The sequence below is a fragment of the Netta rufina genome (assembly GCF_964035555.1).
Source record: "Netta rufina genome assembly, chromosome: 2".
NCBI lineage: Eukaryota > Metazoa > Chordata > Aves > Anseriformes > Anatidae > Netta > Netta rufina.
The window spans coordinates 96,441,812-96,466,068 of record NC_140124.1 but is presented as its reverse complement, the minus strand read 5'-3'; the positions used below and the strand labels follow the sequence as shown (position 1 = coordinate 96,466,068).

General features: G+C 40.5%; 1 protein-coding gene across 2 annotated transcripts in view; it reads left to right on the top strand.

Moving 5' to 3' along the window:
* Positions 1-24,257, top strand: part of CARMIL1 (capping protein regulator and myosin 1 linker 1) — a gene marked incomplete at its 5' end in the record, with an annotated part of 184,911 nt that overhangs the window by 146,063 nt on the left and 14,591 nt on the right. For both annotated transcript variants that reach the window (XM_084281387.1, XM_084281386.1), the window contains 4 exons: positions 16,376-16,442; positions 16,764-16,960; positions 21,277-21,383; positions 22,667-23,099. In XM_084281387.1, coding sequence (XP_084137513.1) covers positions 16,376-16,442; positions 16,764-16,960; positions 21,277-21,383; positions 22,667-23,099 — 804 coding nt within the window. The remainder of the gene's footprint in view (positions 1-16,375; positions 16,443-16,763; positions 16,961-21,276; positions 21,384-22,666; positions 23,100-24,257) is intronic.

The window sequence follows — 24,257 nt, the reverse complement described above, 5'->3', positions numbered from 1 at the left end:
AAAAATTGCTGCTGCCTGGAAGTCATATTTTTGGCCGTGAACATAAGTTGATGTTTTTAAATCAGTTTCTGGATGCATAGAAGAAGTCTTAAAACCTTAAGACCAGGCTGCAAGTGATCCTACAGGGCAAGCTTTTCAAAAGTAATTGAGTTAGGAGGAGTGTGAGATTTAGTAAGAATGCTGAACATAGATCATTCAAGTGCCTTATAAAATCCCATTGTGACTTTATAATAAAGATGGCTCCATGCCGTCCTTTACAAGACGTAAACTGATAGAATTCCAAATAAATAGGTTGCTAACTGTTTTCAATCTCAAATTCACCTCCACCCAGCTCAGTCTTTTGTGGAACTCTACTGCAAATGGGAATTTGAGGTAGCACTTCCATATTATAACTTAGTCAGTATAATAGGTGGTCACTGCTGTACATGACAGTCTTCCTCCTCTGCCCTCCTACCTGGCTCCTTGTCTGTGTACTTTCACAAGAAGATAAAATAGCAGAAAAAAAAAGGGTTACATCTTTTTGTAGATGAAGTTCTGTTGACTCACCTCTTTGAACAGATTAACTGCAGAGTCAGACAAGTACAGCTGAAGGGAAGGAGCAGGATTGCTCTTCTCTGCAGCAATTGTCTGTAAGTCTGGTTTAGGTACAAAAAGAAAGCACACCAACATTGGAAATACCAGCTTTAAATAGTTCTCTCTCCCTTCCAAATTTCATACCTTACCAACATCTGATTTGATGCAATATTTGTCTGAACATCACGAATGCCTGTGAGGCATGCGTTGTGGACTGCATCAGCTGGCTCATCAGTGGTACTATCAAGTTGCATAAGCTTTCTATAGCTAACATTCAGTAATCATTTGGAACCCTAAATCCTGTGGGAGGGAAACATTCCAGTAAAATATCTAGCAACTGAACCCTGTACCTGCAAGTTATTTTTTTTTTTTTGCGTGCTGTCTTTGTATATATTAAAAAAAAAAATTTTGGCCCCCACCTTTCCTCCTTAAATTTATTCTTGCAGGTTGTAAAAAACAGTCATACTGAAAATTTTAAAAATAGCTCTTGCCTCTACCTCACATCACCATGGTTATCTAAAAGAATCATATCGCTGCGTTGTTATCTTTCACTTCGGTCATATTAAAATAATGGGATTGTGATGATGTCTATACTCTAAAAGATGCATTAGATGTTAACTGTACTTACCTTGAGAAGTGTTTATATATCTCTTCATTTGCTTCATTCGCCCTCATCACACACAGAGATTCAAACACCCCTGTGACCCAGATTCTCAGCATTACCTAATTTCTAAAGAGAATGTGAAGCATCAGATAAACACAAGGTGGTAATCTTAGCCAGTGCTAAAGAATCCATTTATTAAAATCTGCAATCATTTTTTAAGAGCTGCTTTTTGCATCCTGGGTGCAAGTAATATTGGTTTCTGTTGTAAAAATATACAGATAAATACATAGCCCCAGGAAGCGGAGTAATGCAGGTATTTTTACTGAGCTAGTGCTCTTTTTACTACTAAAAGCATCTTAAGAACAGATTTCTTACGTGAAGTTACTAACTCCACCTAGAAGGGTAGTACTTTACAAGTCATGTATTTTAAGCTATGGGAAAATTGTATGAATTTCACATACTGTCTTAGAAAAAATCACAAGATATGTGGCATTTAAGCATCATGCAGATTGCATGGAAATGAGCAGTCTTCTAAAGGGGATAGCAGTAAATGCTTTGTGAGCTGGTCAGTGCAGGAAACGGATGTGCTCCTGAAAGATTTTACTAGAAAGAGAAGCATATGGTTTTATGAACCAGAATTATGAACCTAATTTCCTTTGATTATTTTTTTAATCTTAAATGAGAAATAGCTATTTAGAGCCCACATCCAAAATGGCATTCGTCCAGAACACTGCCTTGTTTGGCCACTGGAAATCCCTAAGCACGTCTTTGCTGTGCAAGTAGCTTGTGCACCTGGCTGTGTATTCTACAAACCTCAAATGGAAAACCTTGGTTTGCAGCTTGGTGTTCTGCATGTTTGTGCACCTATCTCCTGTTATCAGAAGATTATTATTAAATATGCAATGAGACTGATCGTGACACTGGGATGAGAAAACTCCTCTTCTGAGCAGTTCATTTTCCACAAATCCTTACTACTTTCCTCCAGTTATTTGGCAAAATGTTTGGGCAAGAAGAGATTTTGGGCTTGTTGGAGAAGTGCTGAGCTTGGACCACCATTTTGGCAGAGCTGGTTTTTGCACAACTGGATTGACATGCCAAGTCCATTATTTTTAGCAAGTCTGTTGTTCTTCTTGGTCTTGTTTTCTTCAATGAGCCTTTTGAGGATCAGTTTTCTGGCTGAGGCAATGTATACAACAGCTTGCTGTTATGCACCAGCCCCCCTTGAAACCGTATTTGAACAAATTGGAGAAAGTCTGGCTCTGGGTTCAGTTTTGATTTTTGGCTGGTCTTTTGGTTACAGAGAGATTGTGAAGCTCTGAAACTAGGTGAATAATTTTGAATGAGGTAGATTTATTTGGAATAAAATGCTTATGAGCTATTTGTTCTTATACACTGACTGAAATTGTAAGACAGGAAGGTTTATTGGACTGCCAGAGTACTGGTCTGAAACTTCAGATGATGGGGACAAAGCAAACAAACAGGTACTGGTCTGTTATAAAGCCTACCCACATGTTCTCAAGTAGGGTGGAGAGCAGCTGCAGCCCAGGGGATTCCCATGCCAGGGTAGAGAGTTGCTATCCATTCACTTCTGATTTCGATATGCCTCAACTGATAAGACAGAATGAAATATCACAAATATGCCTTTAAAATGCACTGAGGAGGAGAGGGGAAAAAATAAAATAAAAAGGATTTTTCAATCTTATTTCTGTTTTTATTTTTTGTTGTGGGAATTAGGACATACTAAATAGCATACAGTAATTGAGTAGTTAAAGCTGATTAGCTTCAGTGTAGGACTTGGTTCTCATCCTAGCCTTTAACTGTGTCCAGAGAGACCAAGATATGAAAGACTTGTCAGTTGTATTTGTCAGTTGTATCAGAGTTTGCTAGTCCATTAAAGGGGTTGTGAAGAGCATTGAGGGTGATTGAGTGGTCTGGCGTGGGACATGCTAGCTTGAATGTTACTGACTTGAGAACCTCTGATCTCCCAGAGCCACAGTGCAGTAAACTGATGCTTCCATAATCCACAGCTGTCTTACTTGTCTACATTTAATTAGAGCTGCATCGATGGTAATAAGTCATTAGATAAAAGTTGCATGCAAATAAAATGGAATGCAAAAAATTACTTGTTTTTCTCAGATTAAAGGAAAAACTGTGGCCTGCTTTTCAAAGCTTAGACTCAATCAAGAATTAACTTCATAAAAGGGCAGATTTTTTCAGAATGTTTATGTGTATATGACAAGTGATACATTTTAAAATAATACATGTATTTTAAAACTAAACAGAACACCCCTTTTTCTGAGGTTGAATATCATGAACCTTGGTACATGTAATTGTTTAGGTAGATACTGGCTGATTTCATTGGGTTTAATGCATCTAGTTGTAATTTATTCTTTCACAGATGTTATTTCTTTGCAGAAGTAAGAGTTACTGAATAGTGCTTAATTCCTCAACAAAAAGTGACAGTGCATCTTTGTTAGACTGCTGGACAGTTGCATTGTAAAGGCCTTTTTAAAAAAAAATAAAACTAAAACATGTTTGTTTTTAAATTCTCAAGCTAAAAGCTTGAGGAAAGCTTTAAAACAGACCATTCCCTGTTAGTTTGCTGTATGTCCATCATTTGAGGTTCCATACCAGTATTTGGTCTTCTGAATACAAAAAGGAGGTCACCAGAGCTAAGCCACAATGTAAAGAAAAGTTTTGAGGGCCATAGTTTTTTGTTTGTTTGTTCGTTTGTTTTTACTGGAAATCTGTGTACTTTTCCTCTATAAAATATCCATTTCAGTTCTATATTGTTATTACTGTAGTCAGTGACATGCATACAGCCACACTAAGTATTTTATTTTTTTTTAGAGCAAAGCAGAGGTCACTTTATCTGCGTTATGAAGGGGCATGATAGGAATTTGTTTGAAAAATGAAGAGGAATTGTAGGTTGTAATACACAGCAAGTCTGCTTATAAATCTTCTTTAAAGGATTTCAGTGTAAGATTGAAATGCTGGAACAGTAAACCATGTATTTGCAAAAATGCTTGTAGCTAATAGGAAAGGACTGCCTGTGATGAATGTTGAATCGTAGTCATTTCTGATCGATTTCTAACTTTAACCATAGAAATGGTGCTATGGCTTTAATGGAAGAAAGCTTCTTTAGAAACAAACAAAACACAAGCAAACAAAACAACAATAACAAAAATCCCATGTGAATTATATTAATATTATAGCTTTTATTGAACAACAGGTTTCACCTGTATAATAGAAAAGATAATTTGCAGAACTAACAGAACTTTTGTAGGGAGGTGCATGTATTTTTTTCCTGGAAATGGGCTAACTACCCATTGTCAAAAATTTAGCACGTTGAGTTCATATCCAGATGAAGACTAATCAATCCATAGGTACTGGAAGACTAAGTGTATGTAGATCGCAGTGTTTGCAGGAATAAGTGAGAAATTTAATTCATCACACCAAAATTCAGAAAATTCATAAAAGCACTACCTGAAAGCCCCATATCCCCAAAAGCCAAAACAAATTAGAGCAACAGAAATCCCTCCAGTCAGTTTCACTAGAGGAAGGAGAAAAGGTAAAGACGTGTTCATATGTACACATGTGCTGATACTGTAGGAAGAAAAACTGAAATATGTAGGTCCCTCACCTACTACCACATCTGATTCTTGATGTTCTGTTGCGTGCAGCAGAATTCTCTCAGGCATAGATAAGCAGCTTTTTGGAAGAAAGACTAAACACTTGCTAGAAAAAAAGAAAAAAAGAAAAAAAAGAAAAAGAAAAAAAAAGCAAACATTCCTGTTGGATTCCTTATGTTCTCCCTTGCTAGAAAAAAAAAGTCTTTAGCGCTACAACCAGCTTAATCCTGCAAAAAACATTGTTCTGGCTGTAAAGGGCATTTCCATTTCTCCTGTACAGTTTCTTCTTTCCAGCCCGCACACTCACACTTGTACTAGAGTTCATGCAGCCACGTTACAAACTGGGTATGGGAATTCATTCACCTTAAAATTAGGCTTTCTCCAGAGGTTTCCTTTCCTGGGTCAGTTTGCAGGGTGCTTGGTCCTTTCTTTGAGTGCCCGGAACAACCCCTGAGCAGCAGGAACAAGCAGTCAGGGATGAGGGCAATGGCAGCAGCCCTGATGAATGCCAGATGGAATTGATGGGGACATCTTAGCTTTTCCCTTACATACATTAGCAGAAAAGGGCCATTTATGTACAGCAAATACAGTGCTTTGTGGGCAGCTAGGAATTGGCATAATGGCATATGAGAATATTTTGGGCTTCTGAAAAGGCTCCATCACAAGCCTGCAAGCAAATCTACCTCCGTGGGAGACTAGTAATATTTCTGACTCAGCCCAAACTAGCGTATGAAAACATCACCAGGAGGCACACAGCATAGGCTAAGCCTTCCCCAAACATACAGCACCAAGTCTGAGAAAGCAAGAGACAAAGGGAGCTGGTGTGATAATTTGGCAGAATCTGGGAGTTCATTTGCAAGTTTGTGTGTTAGCCTAACCATCAGTATTATGATTACATTAATTTTAATTGCAAGTATTTGTAACCTGTTGCAAACATATTTGTTATCTTTTCCTGAGTGCCTTTACATAGAGTTTTGCAGTGACCTTACAACCCTTAGAGGTCCTTATGTGTGGTTGTTCAATGCCTGTTACATGCATTGAACACACACTACATTCTTTTTCTGGCTCATGAGGGGTTATGTGTTCCCAGCTGAAACAATTTAAAAGATTACTGACACTCATTGCCTTTTCTTGGTGTCTCTGAGTGGAAGGAGGTAGTACATAATTGCTATAGAATGTATTTTTCTTAAACCAACGGAGATTTCTGAGTGAGAGTCCAGAGTTCTTCCTCACAATTTACGGTATGTTGCTGCTGCAATGTGAAATAAATGAAGGCAGTGGTGAATTGCTTCTAGTAATAGCACTACGTGCTTGGGTTTAAATAAATAAATAAATTGCAGACTGTTTTCTCTTTAGATTAAAACGAATGTCATGAACTGCAGCTGTTGGGTGTTCTGTTTGCATCGTGACACTTCTCTATTGTGAGCTTGTCTTCCCCCAGCAGCAATGCTATGTTTTGCATGAACAGACCCAGACTTATACTGAGGATGGAGAGGAGGCTGTGTAGGTTTGTCTTTTGTGGCAGTAGTTGTCTTGCAGTTACTGAGTTTCCATCATTTTATTTCACATGGTGAAAAAGTCACACTAAAGGAGCATTCAAAGCGCTCACTGAAACTTGAGGGTTAGCTCTCCTGCCGTGGTTTTAAGAGGGAGATTACTACTAAGAAGTTAGTCTGTGGTAGACAAAGGTATTCCTCATGTAGCTGTGAAATCTACAGATCATGCCACCCCTGGCTGCTCCATCCCATCCAGAATTCACCTTTCCACAGCTCCTGTTTAAAAAAACATGCCTGGTATTTCCCGTAGCTGATTAGCAGGAGCTCCTTTGGAGGAGTTCTTGGCAAAACCTAGATTCAGGAGCCCTCAGCAGAGAGACAGTAGCAAAGAGCTTGAGAATAACCTCTGGTGGTGCTGCTCCTATAGCACACATCTGTCTGCAGCCTTAGTGCTTCTTGATTCAATTAATACCTGGCAAATTGACCTTCTCAGGGGGCTGAGGGGCTTTCAGTATGGGTTCTGCTGCTTTTTGATTCTGCCAGTGTCTCAAATGAATAGCTTGCTCCAGGTTACTTGTCTGCATTGTGTGGAGCAGGCTTGTTTACTCTGAAATCTGGAAAGCCTCCTAAAAATAGCACATGCACAATTCTGTCTTCCTGGGAGTACTTCATTGCTCCTGTTTCATGCAGAACAGGAAGCTTGTGATTTTCTGCTTGGCAAGACTGAGACCTCGTATTGTGGCGTGAAGAACAGTTGCTCACAGGAAGAAGAGAGAGAGTGTCGGAACTAAGGAAGGCAGTTATAGAGCTATGTTTTGTCACCAAAAAAGGAGGCTAAAATGAACTAGATTACTGGACTCAGAAATTATAAAATAAAGCAGGTGTGCATAGTGCCAGAAGGCTGAGAGAGAGCTTCTGAGTCATCAAATCTCATCCCTGCTATCACAGACAACTGTGTCACATAATCCTATATAAAAATTTATCATGCTTTCTCTCAGAACTTTTCTCTCAGACTAGAGGGAAACTTAGAGGTAAATAGATTCTTTTTTCTCCTGTTATTCAGGTCAGCTAAATCCTCGTTGCAAAATGGTGGGTATCTCCCTGCTTTAAGATCTTACTTCATGGGAGTAAAGATTAAATTACTGTGAATTTTTGAAGTCAGAATGATGACAGGATTGGAATGCTGATCTGAAACCAAAAGCACATAAAGTGGTGAAAAAAAAGCCCTATAAGCAGATGTTGAAGAGAACTAAAAACATTGAGCAGAAAAGGAGGACAAAGTGATTGAAGAGTCAGGATAGTTTCATTCGGAGCTAATCTGAGCATCTTTTTATCTTGTACATATTAGCTGTGGGTCCTTTCCAATACCATGGCATTTGGATATTCCAGGGGAAGTTTGTGCCTATGTGCTCCAGGTAATTGCAAAACCTGATGGTTTGTTGCTTACCAGCTTTTAGTTCTTCACATGCAGGTGAGCAGTTCTGTCTTGCAGGGTAGGCATCTTCCCCTTCTTTCCTGGTGTTTCTGTCTCCCCTAGGCTTGTGTGCTCTCCCATGACTGTCTGGCCAACCATCATTATTACAATTGTGTATCCTATTTACATGCTAGCTCTGTATAGATCAGCCTTCGAGTTTTGCCATCCTCTCTTTGATATTTATGATTGACCCTGTCTGTCAGTTTGTTTTAGAGAAGAAACTGTAGTTTTGAAACAAAATGTCTGTCTACTCAAATATTTCTGCCTTCCATACAAGGAATAGAATACTTGGTATTTCGCTATCAAGATATCTCCCTATCAAAAAGGGTGGGTATATCGAATTGTTCTCTATTGAGACATCTCCCCATCTTAATAGGGAGATATCTTGGTATAGTAATTTCTGACAAGACTTAAAATTGAGAAGATACGCTTTTTTAATCTTTATATTCACGAAGTATATCTCAAAAGTGGCTGAAGGACATTAAAAATTACTGTGTCCTAGGAAGGTGTCTGAGGCAAATCTCAGGGAGAAAGGAGCAGCAGCTCAAGTAAGCCTGAGGGAAAAAGAGGCCATCATAATTCTGAGCAGAGAGGCTACTAGTCTCCATCCAGGGTAATCTGCATCTGATTCTTTATGATGGTTTTCTTCCCTTTACTGTTTCTCATTTGAAATATCACTGCTGCAGAGCAAGCAAGACTGTCGCATTATCTGCCCTCAATGGGTATAATGATGGTGGGAAGATGACCATTGGCTTTTGCCTGGGTAAATATTTTTCCTTTTGGGAGGCTTTTGTCCACTTAAGAGTGTAGAGAAAGGAGAGGCACTGAAGTCATGCTGGTTCTCGGTCCTGGGAAGCTGTAGGGCAGCCAGGTACAACAGTTCCCATTCAGTAGGACCTTGCCTCAAACCTGCTCTGAAGATGTTCTTGCCCAGGGCACATGACAAGCATATGATCATTGTCTTTAAAGAATTTTCTGAGAATATCTTTAAAAACTGCCCATGTCTCACTGTTTGCTCAAATCAAGAGCTTTTTTGTCTTATTATATGGAAGTTTGGGTCATGAACCAAGTAATTTTTGAATTAGCATTTGCTAGCTGAAAGTAATGAACAATCATAAGCACACAGGCTTAAAAAATGGTTTTTGCCATCTGATTTGCAGCCACTCCCCATTTTGTACTTAATTTTTAAGTGAAGTAAATCAGTTGGAACCATCCTGTTTGTTTGTTTTCAGCTGCTGCAGAAGATGCTAACCTCTTCATGAGCAACTGGAAAACAGCACTGATAATGGATAATGCTGGGAATTGCTTTTTCTTGTGCAGGTGACATAGTTGCAGGCAGGCTTCTTTGTGGGATAATCATTCAGAAGAAGAAATAAATAATTCAGTTTCATAGTTTTAGAAACTGTTCAGTTTAACTAATGCAACTTTTTTTTTTTTTTTTTTTTTTACTCTTCATAATAAAGGCCTTGGATATCCATATGCAGGAATACTTATTAGCGGAGATTCTACATGACTTGAAAGATGAAAGTGCGGAATTATTAATTACAAGAATACATGAAAATACTTGGCAAAATATCGTACAGTCCATTAGCCACATTTCAGCAAGTAGGAGGAAAAAAAAAAAAAAAAGGTTTATTGGCTAGCAAAATGAAAGAGCTCAAGGCCAAGTCTATTGAGCTTATTTTAATGCAGCACTACGCTTTTTCTTTCAGAAAACATTACTGTACAAAGTGACTCTAAAGGTCAGGGTGGTTTAGATGAGACTAATTGAATTAATCCTGAACCACAGCTTTCTCTAGAAATTTAACTCTTAGGGAGGGAAAAGAAAAGAAGCAGACTCCTTAAATTCATGTGTGGATTATTTGTATGCCATATTTATCTACTCTATATAAATGGATAGTACTTCCATACAAAGGACAAAACTGTGAAATAAAAGGTCAGGACTGGGTCCTCTGCTGGTGTAAAAATGCCATAGTCCCTGCATTCAGGACTGCTGTGCCAACAAACAGCAGCCTAACACAGGTTGGCCTTGGATTCCAAACTGTGTTATTAGTGGCTGTGCTCTCACCCCTCCTCTAAAACTCATCCATCCTCTGAAACACTCAGCTGGCTGTCCTGTGTTCTGGCATTGCAGTTAACTTCCCAAGGACAATGGCACTCAAGGGGAAGATTCTAAGGATGGTGGTGGTTCAGGACCCCAGCATGGCTGGTAGGAAATACATCACTGAATTTCTGCAAGCTATGCCAAGGGTTTTACCCTGGAAATCACGTTATAAAACATTCAGCAGTTGAAGCAAGCAGTAGCAACTTTCTATTTTCTAAGACTTTTATTGGGATAGTAAGATATCTGTGTGTCCAAAGATTGAGATGCAAAAAAGCAAAGTTGGTCAATTTACTGCTCTGTTTTATGACAAGCACCTGAAGGTTGTTTGTTTTGTTTCTGAATGAGACAACAGATGTGTGACCTCTCTGTCAGAGGTAGTTACTAGAGGAACCTTGGTGATTGGTGTCATGGCAGTTTAGCAGGTCAGGTTCTTTACAGGAGGAAAAAAAAAAAAAAGCAAAAAACAAAACGCACAAAACAAGGACTTATGACAAGATGCCAGTTCCCAAGACATGGCTTGCAAAACACATACCTCTGAAATAATTTAGCAGTGGTTTAAAATGTTCTGGGAGTAGGCTCCCTGCGGTGCAGTCAGACTCCTAGGTGGCTTCAGGCAAGTCCCTTTGCCTCTGCTTTGCTTAATGGTGTTCCCTGTCTAGCCTTTCACCTGCTGCGTGCTTCCCCCTCCTCCTTCTCCTTCCTTACTCAAGCTGTTTGGCAACTTTTAACTTTTAAGCAGCTCAGGAGTCGCACTCATGTGAGATCACTGGAGCCTGGAAGGTGGGAACTTCCATAGGTCCTTGCTGGGACCAGGACCACAGGCTGTAAACTCCCCCAAACCTGGGATTGTTTCCTGGTATGTGCAGAGCTTTGCACTTCAGTCCTAATCTCACATCCAGCTGCTTGTATAATAAAAGTAACTTCCCTGCCTATGCATTACCTACACAGAATGTGCTGGAGTACTACCAAGAGCACTGCCTGAAAGAGAAGCTGCGGTGCAGAATGGTTTTTCAAGTGTGCTGGAGATCTATTTCTAAGAAGGTTTTGGTTTTATTAATGTTTCTCTCAATTCTGCAGTCTCTCTGGGAGCCTCAGACTTCCTAGTGACTGGTAGTGTAGAAGATGGGCAGGAGAGAGAACATGGGGTCCGGCAGGGAAAGGGGGAGAGGGAAAGAGAAGATAGCATAAAGAAACAGGAGCAATGAGGAGGTTTGCCTGAATCACTGGTAGATGGGAACTCCTGCACAAATTTTCCGATGGTAAGAGAAAATAAAAATAAAAACCCTGAGGACAGTTGGAAAAAAAGTCCTCTGGTTCTGTGTGCGCCAGTGCTGCTTGTGCCATTCAGAGATTTCCAGTCTGATCCTTAAAACTTCTAGCTGCAGCTAAGCTTAGAAGTATGAACTGTGACAAGTTGGTCATTACTGCTGAAAATGTCAAAGCATTGAATAATTGGCCTTTGTGCCTCCTCAACAACTAAAAAATGAACTTCGTGTTATGAGCGGATTGTTTATGGTGCTGGCAATTAAACCCCAGTGCAATATACATTTAAAAATGCAGCACTCCCCTGCTGAGCAGTTTAAGCCAGAGCACGAATATTGACTTCTGCCACAAACACTGTACAAATATCTGCAGTTCTCATTTGACTTGAAGATGAAACCACACTCCTAATAACTGTTTTCTCATACTCTAAATTGAGAAGGAGTGTGACTGGATGGGTAATCTGCCACCAAAGAGATGGGCTATGGAATCGCTTCATTTCATATGATGGCTGTGCTTTTTCTTTACAAATTTTGGAGGGGAGAGGTAAGGTCATCCTTTATTAATGGCATAGCATCATTCCAATGTGCCAAAAGTGCTTGAAAGGTCTGCACCTCTAAAACTTTGTATGGAAAGGAGAAATACTGTCACTTTGGATCTCTTTATTATAGTAGGATTATTTCAGCCTTAAAAGAACATACACACACATTCCTTTTCAGCCTTTCAAGAGAGGTTTTGTTTTGTTTTCCACACTCCTGTTTTCCAAAATAAACTACAAATCTGTAATTTAGAAGCCTCCTTCAGACTAGGACGTATCAGAATAAAACCTCTCTCACTGCTGGTTCCAGCAAATTGAAAAAAACATAGTAAATTAGGACAGCAGGTGGCAGGTTGGCACCATTGGTGAGTGCCATATACTGGAAACACACATCTGAAAATCTGAGTTTGTCCCAGTATAGATAAAGCAAGAGAGATCACATCCATCCCTGGAAGCACAAAGTGTATAGCACCTCCAAATGCAAAGGATTTTTACCTCATTCTTGCATGTCACCTTTCCTGCTAAGACTTTTAAGTGTTTTGGCTTTAGTTTTCTTTATTTTGGTGAGCTCTGGTTTTGCCTCCTTTCCTGAAAACTGCTGTTGCTTTGTCTTCCCCATTCATATTCTTTTTTCTTTCTTTTTTGCTGCATGGAGACTCTCTGCTGTACAAGTGTAAGTATTTTTTTAGCTCTGCTGTTTCTGGCCTACTTGTTTGCGTTTTTGTGCTCCATTTGCCTCTGTACTACTGTGTTAGTCTCCTGGGAGACTCTAGTGCCATCCATCTGCACTTACAAAAAGAAATAGGCAGCAGTTTAGGAATGAGATTGGATTTTACAAGAAGGCTCAGCCAGCACAGCCTTTGAATTTAAAGCATCCCTTGACTTTGAGACCAAACCAAAGCAGAGTGCTGATGAGATCTAAGCAGCAGTGTTACTGCTCAGAAAGAGAATCCATCACTTGGGTTTTCTGTTCAAGCATCACTCAGCTTGATGAAACAATGGCTTAAGAGTGAGCATAAACTAGGGTTTTCTTGACATAGCAAGTTCCAGGTGGAAGAGATGTCATGGGTTATCTCTGAGTTTGAGCAGGTGTGTTTTCTTTGTCTGATTGAATCACTTTGAGATTTTGAATGCTGCCACCCTTAATGTCTGAAAATCCTTATGTAGTTTTGCAGGAAGGAGGGCTGGGAGTTGATGGGTCTGGGAGCTGAATTTTGAGAGAGAGGGAGAAGTTGTTCATTAATTCAAGTCTTTCAAGAGGGCGATGACAGGAGAGTCATGGAGAATCTCTATTAGGATTGAATATAAATGATTCTGGAGGAGGAGGAGAAAAAGATGGGAATGGGCATATTCCTGAGCACTGAGAGCAGTTCCCATTAACTGTACCATCAAGGAATGTAGTGTCTAAGACCCTGTTGCTAAAGGCATATAATTTTCTAGCACTGGAAACAAAGCTTCAAGCATTTTAAATGTGATCTTAGTTGTTTTTAAGCCCTAAGAAACTGATGTTCTTCCATATTCGGTAATACAACTTAAGAAAACTCAAGAGTGTTCAGATAGCTTTGTGAAGAAGGGAGTTGAGAAGAAATCTGGAGCAGTGATCCATTTAAGAAGAGATCTTAGTAGTTTATAGGTAGCTTGGACACATGAAACTGCCTAACTCTAAATTGCCCTCTATGTACACCTGAGGGGTAACTCCATGGAGCCATACCCAGAGAGAGCTGTGGCATGAGTGCATGCAGACTTCCACAAGGACTTCTGAGAAATAGAGGTACACAGTTGATCTTTTGAGCTGTACTGCCAGACAGCTGCAGTGTGCTCACAGAAAAATAGGCAAAGCAAGGAAAAAGTTCAGGAGTTGGCCTGCTGTGGTGGAAAGTTGCTGGAAGATGTGGAAACTGTCGAGGAGGGGATGTCCCCTCCTTGTTGATGCCAACAGCTATTCCCCTGGACAGGCCTTGGCTTGAAAGGTGAGGCAGTAGAGCTGAGCTGTGTTTGTATGGCCAGAGGTGGTGTGAAGGCACAAGCTGTGCGTGTGCCCAACCTGAGCTGCTTCCTTCAACTATGGGAAGTGGGGCTGAGACTGAGGAGAGCCAAGATCCTTCCCTAGGAGTTCAGACATCTCCTCTGGTAGTGAGACGTGCTGTGCTGCTGTAGCGTGCTTCACACTGGCTGAGATATGAAGCAGAGATTGTTTAATATTTCGTAGAAGGAGCACACTGGCCTATTTAAATTAGTGCTTTGACCCATTTTGTTCTGCGTGCTCTCTAGAAAGTTCACTTAACAAGAAGTGTTTCATCTGTGCACTTCCTAAACAGGCTAGAAAACAGAATGTTTTCCAATAAAAGTGTGTGCGTAGCTGCTATATTCATGCTGTTAAAACAAATGGCAGGCATCTCTGTCCCTCTGCCTTTATCCTCAGCAACCAAGCTGCTGATGGATCATGCCAGGCTGACGGGAAGTTACAGCAATGATAAAGGGTTATGAGCACCAGCACAGGCTCTGCAGTGTCATCTGGGGGCTCTTTCTCATTTAGGAAGGAAGATGGAGTCATCCTGTTCCTGGCTGTCAGGATCTGTATCTTGGAGAGTTAAGTCACTACACAGAGGCCTCAAAACTTGCCCAATGCAGGGCTCTCAGCTTGTCTGCGTTCATACAAGAGCACTCCAGACATGGACGTGCAGTTCCTGAGCTGTCAGAAGTCTCCCGTCAGCCTTGTTTCCCGTCTTCCTTCCTGATCTTCTTCAGCACATGAATCGCAGCATTATCCTGATATAATTTCCAGTTGCACCACCAGAAAGAAGTTGCAAGCAGGCCAAAATGAGTGTAAATATACATTAGCAGGAGAAATAGGGTGCAGATGGAAGTGCAACTGGTGGTGACTCCTAATTGCTGTACCCCAAATGCTGAGCTGCTTCAGCTTGTCAACGCGTGAGGTGCAAATGCCTTCTGCTGTTCCAGTTTCGGATGAGCCCAGTTTTATCATGAGACAAACCCTGCATTTGGTTTATTGCTAGCTCTCAAAGTAGCATCTGACCTTTTACTGCAGTAAGCATTTTGCCTGCTCATTAGTTTTGTGGTACATCTCCTCAGGTAGCAAGCTATTTCCTGTCTGATCACAGAGTTACTTTATTATGAACTGATGCTTGTCAAATGTCATGTAGAAACCTGCAGCTGAAGGTGTCTTTTTCTCCCAGTGATATTCATGGCAGCAAAAACACAGCTCTGTCGCATGGGCAGTGCTATCACTGCCCGCTCTGTAATCTGGCTGCCCATTTCTGATGTTGAGAAGACAGGTAATACCTCTCCCGTTCTAAAAATCTGTCATAACCCCGAGCAAAACCCTGTTAATAGTGACATAATAATCCTTCTCACTGCTTCAGATGGGAACATAAATTCAGTACCTGTGAGCATGGGCACTGAACTTTCCATAAGGAAAAACTATTACATGCCTAACTTTAAAAATTCACAATGCCTGAAGTTTCAGTACCAGCTATGCCTTTTCTGGCTCTCCTAAAATTGATAATGCTAAACTTGATTAACAATTCTGTTGATGAGTTGTGAGCCGTAACAAAACCCAGCTTCCTGACTGGCACTCCACATTTGAAGTCATGAGATAGGGCTAGAAGGTAAGTGGAAGTATTCGAAGTATACAGATGTCACTGAAGCCAGCACATATGACTCTGCCACAAAGAGAACCTATCTTTACAGGAGCCAAATAACTTTAAATTAACTCCTTGGGAAACATGCAGCTCAGCTGTTGGTTTACAAGGCTCATAATGCTGAGCTATGTTAAGAGGTTCAGAATTGACGACACACAGTTTCCTGTAGCAAAAAGTCTTTATTGCCACACAGACTTTCAGAAGAGGCTAGGTAAGAAAATAAGGGCAGCTTTCTTCCAAAAATAACAAAACCAGGTCTTAAGTCTGGGTATTTGTGCTCTAAAGGCAGCATATTCCTTTTTCTGGTAATGTGAAGGTGAGAAGAATAGCACGTAATTTATCGTAGATACACTGAATGTATGTAAAGGCAACTTTACAACTTAGCATATCTAAAGTCCAGGGAAGTTATATGTTTGCTGGTGGTATCGCTAACCCTGGCATGGTATTTATGGTATCTTGAAGGGCTGCATGCTCCAAGACTGTATTTTCCTAGGGAAGCTTGGTGAGCTGTGTGATTGTATCCAGAGGCATAGACACCTGGATTTTAATCATTCCCAGAGGCATGTCACTAACTGAGGAATTGTATTTTGTATCGAAAGTAAAGGCCAGAAAGAACAAGGAAGAGACAGTCGATGGTATTGTCATTAACTGCAATAGAGGACACAGTAATTACTTAAGTTTTCTGTGTCTCGTAATCCCATATGCAAAGGTGTCGTTTTAATAGTTACCTTGTTTTACAGTTGGGGATCAATGAATTAATGCTTGGACAATTAAATTAATTATCCTGTTTACAACATGAGATTTTAATGGGAAGAATAACTGCCTCCCTGCTTCGTTTTCAAAGTCAGTTCAACAAAATGCCAATTTAGAAAAAGTTATGAATGTTTGAGAAGGGGAGGAAAAAAAAACATTCCTTCCTGCTATTAAATCCAATCAGATCTTGAGAGCAGATTTGCTGTGTAGAAAGGAAAAAGTGTTCCTTGTTATTTCTTCTGTCTGCTGAAGTCCTTTGTTTTTATTTTATATTGACAGATGACTCCTAAGTCAAAAAGGAAAAGCATCCACAGCAGAATGCTCCGGCCGGTGTCCAGAGCTTTTGGTAAGTGAGAATTTCTTAAAACCTTTCTGCTTCTTTGCTTGCTGAGATTCTTCTAGATAGTTCTTTATTCAGAAGCACAGAAGACTGTCCCTCCCTCCGGAGTGCATTTGAGGCCATGTTGCTTGCTTTGTTTCGTGAATCTTCTGGTGTGTCTGGTAGTAAGTGCTTGCTCGCAATGCTCTGTCTGCTCAAGAACGTGTTGTGGCTGAGCACATTCTCTAAACGTGTTCATAACTGTTTACCCCCAAAGAGAGGAATGGCATTGTCTTTTTGTTTTAAACAGCATGTCAAGTCTAATTAGAAAGTTTTGATTTCTCTTAGAAATGGAATTTGATCTAGATAAAGCACTGGAAGAAGTACCTATCCATATAGAAGACCCACCGTTTCCTTCCAGCAGGCCGGACAAACGAACTTCTGGATTCATTTCAGAGCTGCCATCAGAAGAAGGGAGAAAACTTGAACACTTCACAAAATTAAGGCCCAAAAGGAATAAAAAGCAGCAGCCCAGCCAAGCAGCAGTGAGTCTACTTTGAAATCCTGTTGTTGATGTTGTCTGTTGATTGCTTTTTGCCATGAGTCATGTCTTGCAAAGTAATGAGGACAAATGTTAAAGTTTTAAAAGCTATAGACAACTTCTTAGTTTTTCTTCTGGTATTCAGGTATTTCAGTGTGCAATCCCCATTACAATCCCTGTGTCTTGTTTGACACAGCCTAAACCCAGGGTTGCTTTTATCCTTTTTTATTTACTTTTGTTTTTTAATGGGAGCAGTTTCTGGAAGTACGTGGAGCTTTCACAGGAAGCTCATGAAATACAATGAAACATTTCAATTACATTGCAAGGGTTTAAGTCCTAATTTTTTTTTTTTTTCTGCCTGCTTCAAGACTTGGTAACTTGGCATGGATTCCTATTTCTATCAGCTCTCAGAGGAGCTACCCTGTGACACCCAGCTTCCCACAGCTCCCTAGCTGAAGGTGATGTTTGGGCCAGCAAATCTGCATAGTCACAGATCTGCTTTTCATGCTGGAGCCTGCCTTAGAAAAGCGAAACAGAGCACTATCTGTCTATTAAAGGCATTGGTGTGAACCCAAGTATACGTGTATGGAGTTCCCACAGTTCCATTTCCTTGGCATACCACATCAATGAAGATTCATTTCTGTGATGGTATATCCTCAGGGTATGTAAGGACAGATCTGGAGGAGTTACAGAGCTATCTCCTGGCAACAGAGCAGAGCTGATATGATAAAATAACCCTTATCTGGGGGCAGATATTGCTTCTCTGAATTATAATGCCTAGTAATGAATGTCTGTGGCCTCGTCTGCTGCCTTAGGATTGTTGGAAGAGAGGACCCTTGAAATTTTCCTTAATGCTGGGAAAGATCACATAAGGCAGGTTTTTGCACCACTTGGGAGTGGAGAAACCTTGAAGGAAAGGGGGATATGCAAGCCAACTTTCCATTCCCTTGCCCTTTACAGAGAAGTGTAGAGGTAGAAGGAGCACAGGCTGGTCTTCACGTTGTAGGGAAAATGCATCTGTGTTTACTCCATCTGATTCCAACTGTGCAGAATGCACGTGTTTTCCCCATTGCTAAGCTTGCTTCCCATCTGAACATGCTCAGTGCATCCTGTGCCACCTGCGTAAGCATGGGGAAGGAGCAGGGGCACAGGAGGACAAGTGCTCTGCTAATAGGCTGGCAACCAGAAAATAAAATATCTTGCTTGACAGAAACAAAAAGCTTACCTCTTGTTAAGAGGAAGTGCCTTATCTCTTGTTAAGAGGAAGTGCTACTTCCCATGACAAAGCAATGTTCTGGGAACACTCATCCATATTGAATTAATTAGGAAATAGAGAGTTAATAGTTGCAGAAATTGAAACAAAGGGGTTTTTTGTTTGTTTGTTTGTTTATTTTTTAATTTTTTTTACTTAAACTCATTTGTCCCTGTCTGGTTTTATGGACCATTTAATTCCTTAGTTGTTCAGACCTAATAACAAATCTAAACAAAACTTTAAAAGACTTGAGATGTTTGCTCGATGCTTCCAAAAATGAGACAGACAAATTTTCAAGTCTGGAGTCACAAGTGGACTCTGTTATTGTTTGCAAGGTTGATTTGCTGATGTTTTTGCCACTTTGATGCTATAGAAAGCAATGGCTAGAAGCACTTCAGAAGCAAGAGGCACAATCTCAGATCCACACTTTGCCCAGTATGGATCTGGGATTTCAGTCAAGGTTTTGTGTTTTTTGCCCTTGCAAGTCATGATTTTCATAGCCAAATTTATGGCTTCATGTCCACCCAGAACAAATGTTTTGGGGGTGTGGCAACTGAATCAAAAGATTAAACTATTTGCATAGCTTTTTTCTTTTTCTTTAAACTTTTATACTGCTTAAAGCAGGACTATTTGGTTGTTTTCTATTCCCATTATTTCCATTGGGTAATTTAAGGAATCTTAAATGATAGCTGTACTTCTCTGGCTTTGTTGGAAAACAGACTTGTACTCTGTGAGTTGCTGTAGCCTGGAAGCTAAAAAGGAGAAAATGTAAATTTTTAACTTGGAGTGGATGGGCAGAAGAAAGCTTTATAGCTCTGTCAGGGTGTATACTGAAGTGTATACTCTGAAATGAGTGTTGAGAGAAAGAGAAAAGAAGAACTCATCATCCCTGGTAAGCTTCTACATAATATGATGAAACAGTTGTTTATAATTTAGTTTTTGGTGAGATCTTCACCTGATGGGTTCTTCAATCATGTGTGAAGCTCTAGTACAAGAAAGAGATGAGCACGTAACAAGCAGACTGTGATTCACTTTATTTCTTCTTTCAAGCCTGATTCTTCCTTAGTGAAGAACATAGAGGGCTCACCTTTAAAGTCAGGCTAAAAGAAATGTGATAAACACAAACTTACCACCTTTCCCCTTTTCTTTACCCTTCCCCTAGCATTAGGAGCCTAACAGATGAAATAAGCGGGATCTTAGTCTTCTACTTTAACATTGAACATTAACAGGGATTAAAATAAACATCTATAAGAAAATTCTGTGCCTTGCTTACCTTATTAGACCCCCAAATTTGTGTACATCCTTAGTACATTTTTAGGAACTTGCTGCTTTTTCAGTTGCAAAATGTTTTCTGTTTTGAGGTAGATCTCATTTGCAGTGGATTATTGGATTCTTGCATTGCTTCAGGAAATGGACTTGCCTTTAATACATAGATGCTTTTTCTTATTGTCTAGAGAAACAGTTTAATATTCATCCTTAGAAACCATCAGATACTTTCTTATTTCTGCTGATGTCAGTGTCAACCACTTTTTGTCAGGGAAGTCAAACACTTACCTTGGGACACTGATATGACTTTGATCACTGATATGACCAAAACAGATGTCAGGGCATGCATGGTTGCCTAGGTTCAGATCTTCCATCTGAATCTTCATCTTCAGATCTTCCATCTAAACAAAATCTCTGGAAAGATAACAATGGTGTCAAGAGTTGGAAGTCTGAGAAATCATTGTGCTTCTTAGGATAAAATTTTTATATTTATTTTTATTTTTTTTAGAAACCATGCACTTTTTTAAAGTGAAAACATGCAGGTAATAGAGCAGTCTTTACCAAATAGCCTCTTGTCTGATTAGAATTACATTAATACAGCAAGTATCTATAAAGTATTAATTGTTATCTCTGATGACCAGGTAAATACTAGGCTTCTAACAGGATTCAGCCACTGGAAGCTAAAAAGTTTCACAGATGTGTCAAAGGTTTAGTTCATACGCAGTCTGTCTTCCTGGATTAATGAGGCTGGGTTTTACGTTAACTGAGTTTTTAGAGTGTTTGTGTTTCTTTTTAGAGGCTTGGAAACAAGTCTGTATTCCAGCTGAAAAGGGAAGCTAGGATTACCCTGAACTGTTGTGGCAACTAGCAGGTTCCTTGACTTAAATTATTTCAAATCATGAATCCTACTATTTTGTGGCAGACTAATTCCCGGTCATTAGCACTACCAAGAATACAACTGGGTTGGGTCTTGTGGCATCCTTTGTAGTCACCTGAAAGGGTTTCATATGTCCTTTAAATTGAAGGAAGTTTCTCTGCTCGTAATAGAGCTTTTCATCAAAGCCACATACAGGAGCTAGACCGTATGCAAATTCCTTCCAGGAGATGGCATGTTTGATCTTCAGGAGGCTACAGAGACACCAAGTAATCTTCACAGGGCCTTGGTGGTTGGCAGGTACTGCTAACTCAGCTTCTTTTAGATGCCTTCAGTCATCCATTCAAAATATGGATGCTGAAACCAAAGAAAGGGGGCAGGTTTTCAGATGTTTGGTGAAAATCTGTGTTTGATTCCTGGAGTGAAACACCGGATTCTGTATTTAGACTCTCTGCTACTGGATGTTGTGGATTGAATGAATTTTTAAAGGCTCTGTTAGCCCACTGGAGCTCTGTTTCTAAATCTCCAAATCCAGAACATAGTTTTTCTCTGAATAGGGAAACAAATAGCTGTTGACAATACTTCCTCTGCAGGTGACCACTGCAAACACACAGAGTAGGATTTTTTTAACTGTTTTCTTCATTTCTGTCTTAATTAGTGCTCTACTCGCACAAGCCCAAGACATTCAATTTCTGGTCTCATCCAGTATTTGGTTGCACGACCCAGTTTGCCACTGTTGATTTGTGTTACTTTGTGTTTGATACAATGGGGCAACTGGCCTGAGTAAAGGAGGGATTCTAATAGGGCTTCCATTGGCTGAGGTTTGGCTGGCACATGTAACTTTAATAATGTCTTAATTATGAATAATTATCATTTAAACAAATGCACTTGAATTATTTTACACTAGAGAGATATTTTCTTCTGTCAGGTATCTGCTGGAGTGGCTCCAGAAGGGGATCAGAACGGTCTCATGGGAAGAGTGGATGAAGGTGTGGATGAATTTTTCACTAAGAAAGTCACAAAAATGGATACAAAGTAAGTTAATTGAAATAGAAAATATTAAAATAAACTATCCTGATAGCTGGGAAACTAGCAATTCTAAGTCGTATTTGATTTCTGCTCCCAGTATTCAGGGTTGCTTTTGTAAAAGTCAGAAAATACCTTAATAGTCTAAGATATTGTGAATTCAATTACCCTCCATTAACAATGACTACTTTGAAATAAATTGCTTTGGTATGCCATGTGGAGAGGATTATTGACTAGCAGGTATTTGTATAACTCAGTTGGCTTCATATTACCCTTCAGTGGAGCTCATTAGAGCTGAAGCAGAGTGGTGTATTGGTTGAGGCTCTCCTCTCTAGTGCCAGTAGTGCCCACATGGATGTGGCTATCTAGTAAGGATTGATTAGGCACACTGTTGGGGTCAATGACAGTAGATTTATGCTGTTTAAGAAATATACGTTGAAGATGCATTTAACCAGTTTGTAGTACTCCAGATTTAGGAAATATGTTTGTTTGGAATATATGCGTGTATTTATCTAGTTTTGTATAGGGGGAAAAATCTGGCTTACACAATTGCTTTGTGCCTGGTTGTTTATTTGCAAGTGCATGCATCTAGAAGTTCTGGCATTAATGTATGTTTGGGTTTATACATTAATGCATACATCAATATTTCCATAAATAAATGAGGAAGCTAGGGCAAATTCTGGACAGCTTGGAGTGACCCCTTCTGTGCTGTATGAGATGTCCATTAAGGAAAATGGTAGGTGTGAGCTGGTAGACAGCAGTGGCAGGAAAAGCAAGTGTTTTAAAGTCAGTGTGTTGCAAATATTTGTAGTGACATGTGAAGCCATGTGTGACATACTCTGTGTAGTGGTAAAATTGTGGTAGCTTTGAAAAATGGATACACCAGGTTAAGTTCAGGGGACTGGCAGGCTGTGGTATCCTCCTGTGCTTCCCTTGGGCTCCTGCCAGCTGCTCATTTCAGATGTCCCTGTGAACTTGCACATCCCACGTGCATGGCTCGGGGATCTTTTGACAGCCCCCATTAGCTGTCTCCATTTGCTCCACTGGTGGCTCTTCCCAGTTGAGGTGCTTGTATGCAGAAATGCTCTGTACTCAGCTTTCCCTTCAAGTGTGAATGCTCTGCCTGCAAGATGCAGTTTGTAATTTAGACGCGCCAGCTAATGACTGAGCCCAGGGCAACACATAGATCATACAAAAGGTTGGCTTTGCCCAGGAGAAGTCATTCAGTGCTATTTAAAAGAGAAGGGGGAGGGGAGTGGCGGAGAAATTGAAATGTCCATGTCTTTTATCAGGAGACCGTCGACTAAAAGTTCAGATGGCAGCGAGCCCAGTGAAGCAGGTGATGAGAAGAAGAAAAGGGACTCAAGGAAGAGTGGCTTCCTTAACTTAATCAAATCAAGGGGCTCCAAATCTGAACGTCCCCAGACTGTGGTGGTGGCTGAGGAGCCCTCCTCACCCAAGGTTGCTGCAAAAAGCCCAGCTGTGGATACAAATAAGAAGGAGCCAAAACCTGCAGAGCAGAACGGTGGTACGGAGCGATCTGAGGAATTAAAGACGCCAGACTCACTGGAGGAGGCACAGCCGGATGATGCTGCAAAGGCTGAGAGGGGTGACAGCAAAGGAAGCCCTCAAGGAGGCCGGAGGTATGGCGTGCAGGTGATGGGCAGTGGACTTCTCGCAGAAATGAAAGCCAAGCAGGAGAAGAGAGCAGCCTCTGCTCAGAAGGTGAAGGCAGTTTGATTTCTCTTGAGTTGTTGTAAAAAATGGCCGAGAGCTAGGTGTCTCCAGGGGAGGGGCTACAGGGGCTGGTGGCTGGGGCTTGTCACATCAACCCTGCTTTCCACCAGGGGTTACAGAGTTCTTGAAGGAGGATTGTTCAGTGCTGGCTGGGGTGGTTGAACATGAATGGACCAGGCTGCACACAAGAGAAGACATGCCCTTAAGCCTGCACTTCTTCTCCTTGTGCAGAGGAGGCAAAGCCAGCTCTTGCACTTGGTGTCAGGCCACCACAAGCACAGTAGAGGACACGTAACCGTTTGCACATATTACAGGGTAATTTGGGAGCAACTAGTGAGCACAGTTTGGATGTCTGCACTCTATATGATGTGTGGTTTGCTCAAATGTAATGGAAGCATGCTTAGCATAAAGCCAGGAACAAGTGTTTACTGTGATGCTCTGCACACTGTACCCTCAGGTGTTTGGCAGAGTTAACTACACACTTCACTTTTGGAAGGTGATGTAGCAAGTTGGAGAGATGTGTCATATTTTAAATTACATATCCCATGTGGCGAAGTAAATCTGGTTTCCAGACACTGTTTATAGCTATCCAGCTCATGTTTTTTTTGTTACATTTCTTAATTTTATGCCCTTTTGTACCACACCTGATTATTCTTACGCCTTGGTTTTCTGTGTTTCAAATACTAACACTCAAAACAATAACACATTTAAAAAAATACACAACCTACTCTCCACAATCTTCATGTTATCCTCATGTTGTAATATCCTCATGTAACTCCAAAGCTTTTTGTGCCAAAATATTTTGCCTGATGCCCATTTCCAATTGACCTTACCGCTGTCAGACCCTGTTTCCTCCCAGCTGCAGTTCTCATGTCCTAAAGTTACCAAAGGATCAGTGATTTCCTCCTTCTCTCTTCCTCTCTGGCATGCTGTCCATTCCTCACCATTTACCCTCAACAATCTGGAAGATTCATGGCAAAACTCATCTGCAAGCTTTGCCATGTTTTCCTTTAAAATTCTGCACAGTTACCTAACTGTATCTGAGCAAGACACTCAAATGTTATTTTTACATCTCTTTTCACTCTTACAGTACTTGCTGTCATGTCTGAACTATGGCTGCAAACCCTGAGGTCTTAATAATAAGAC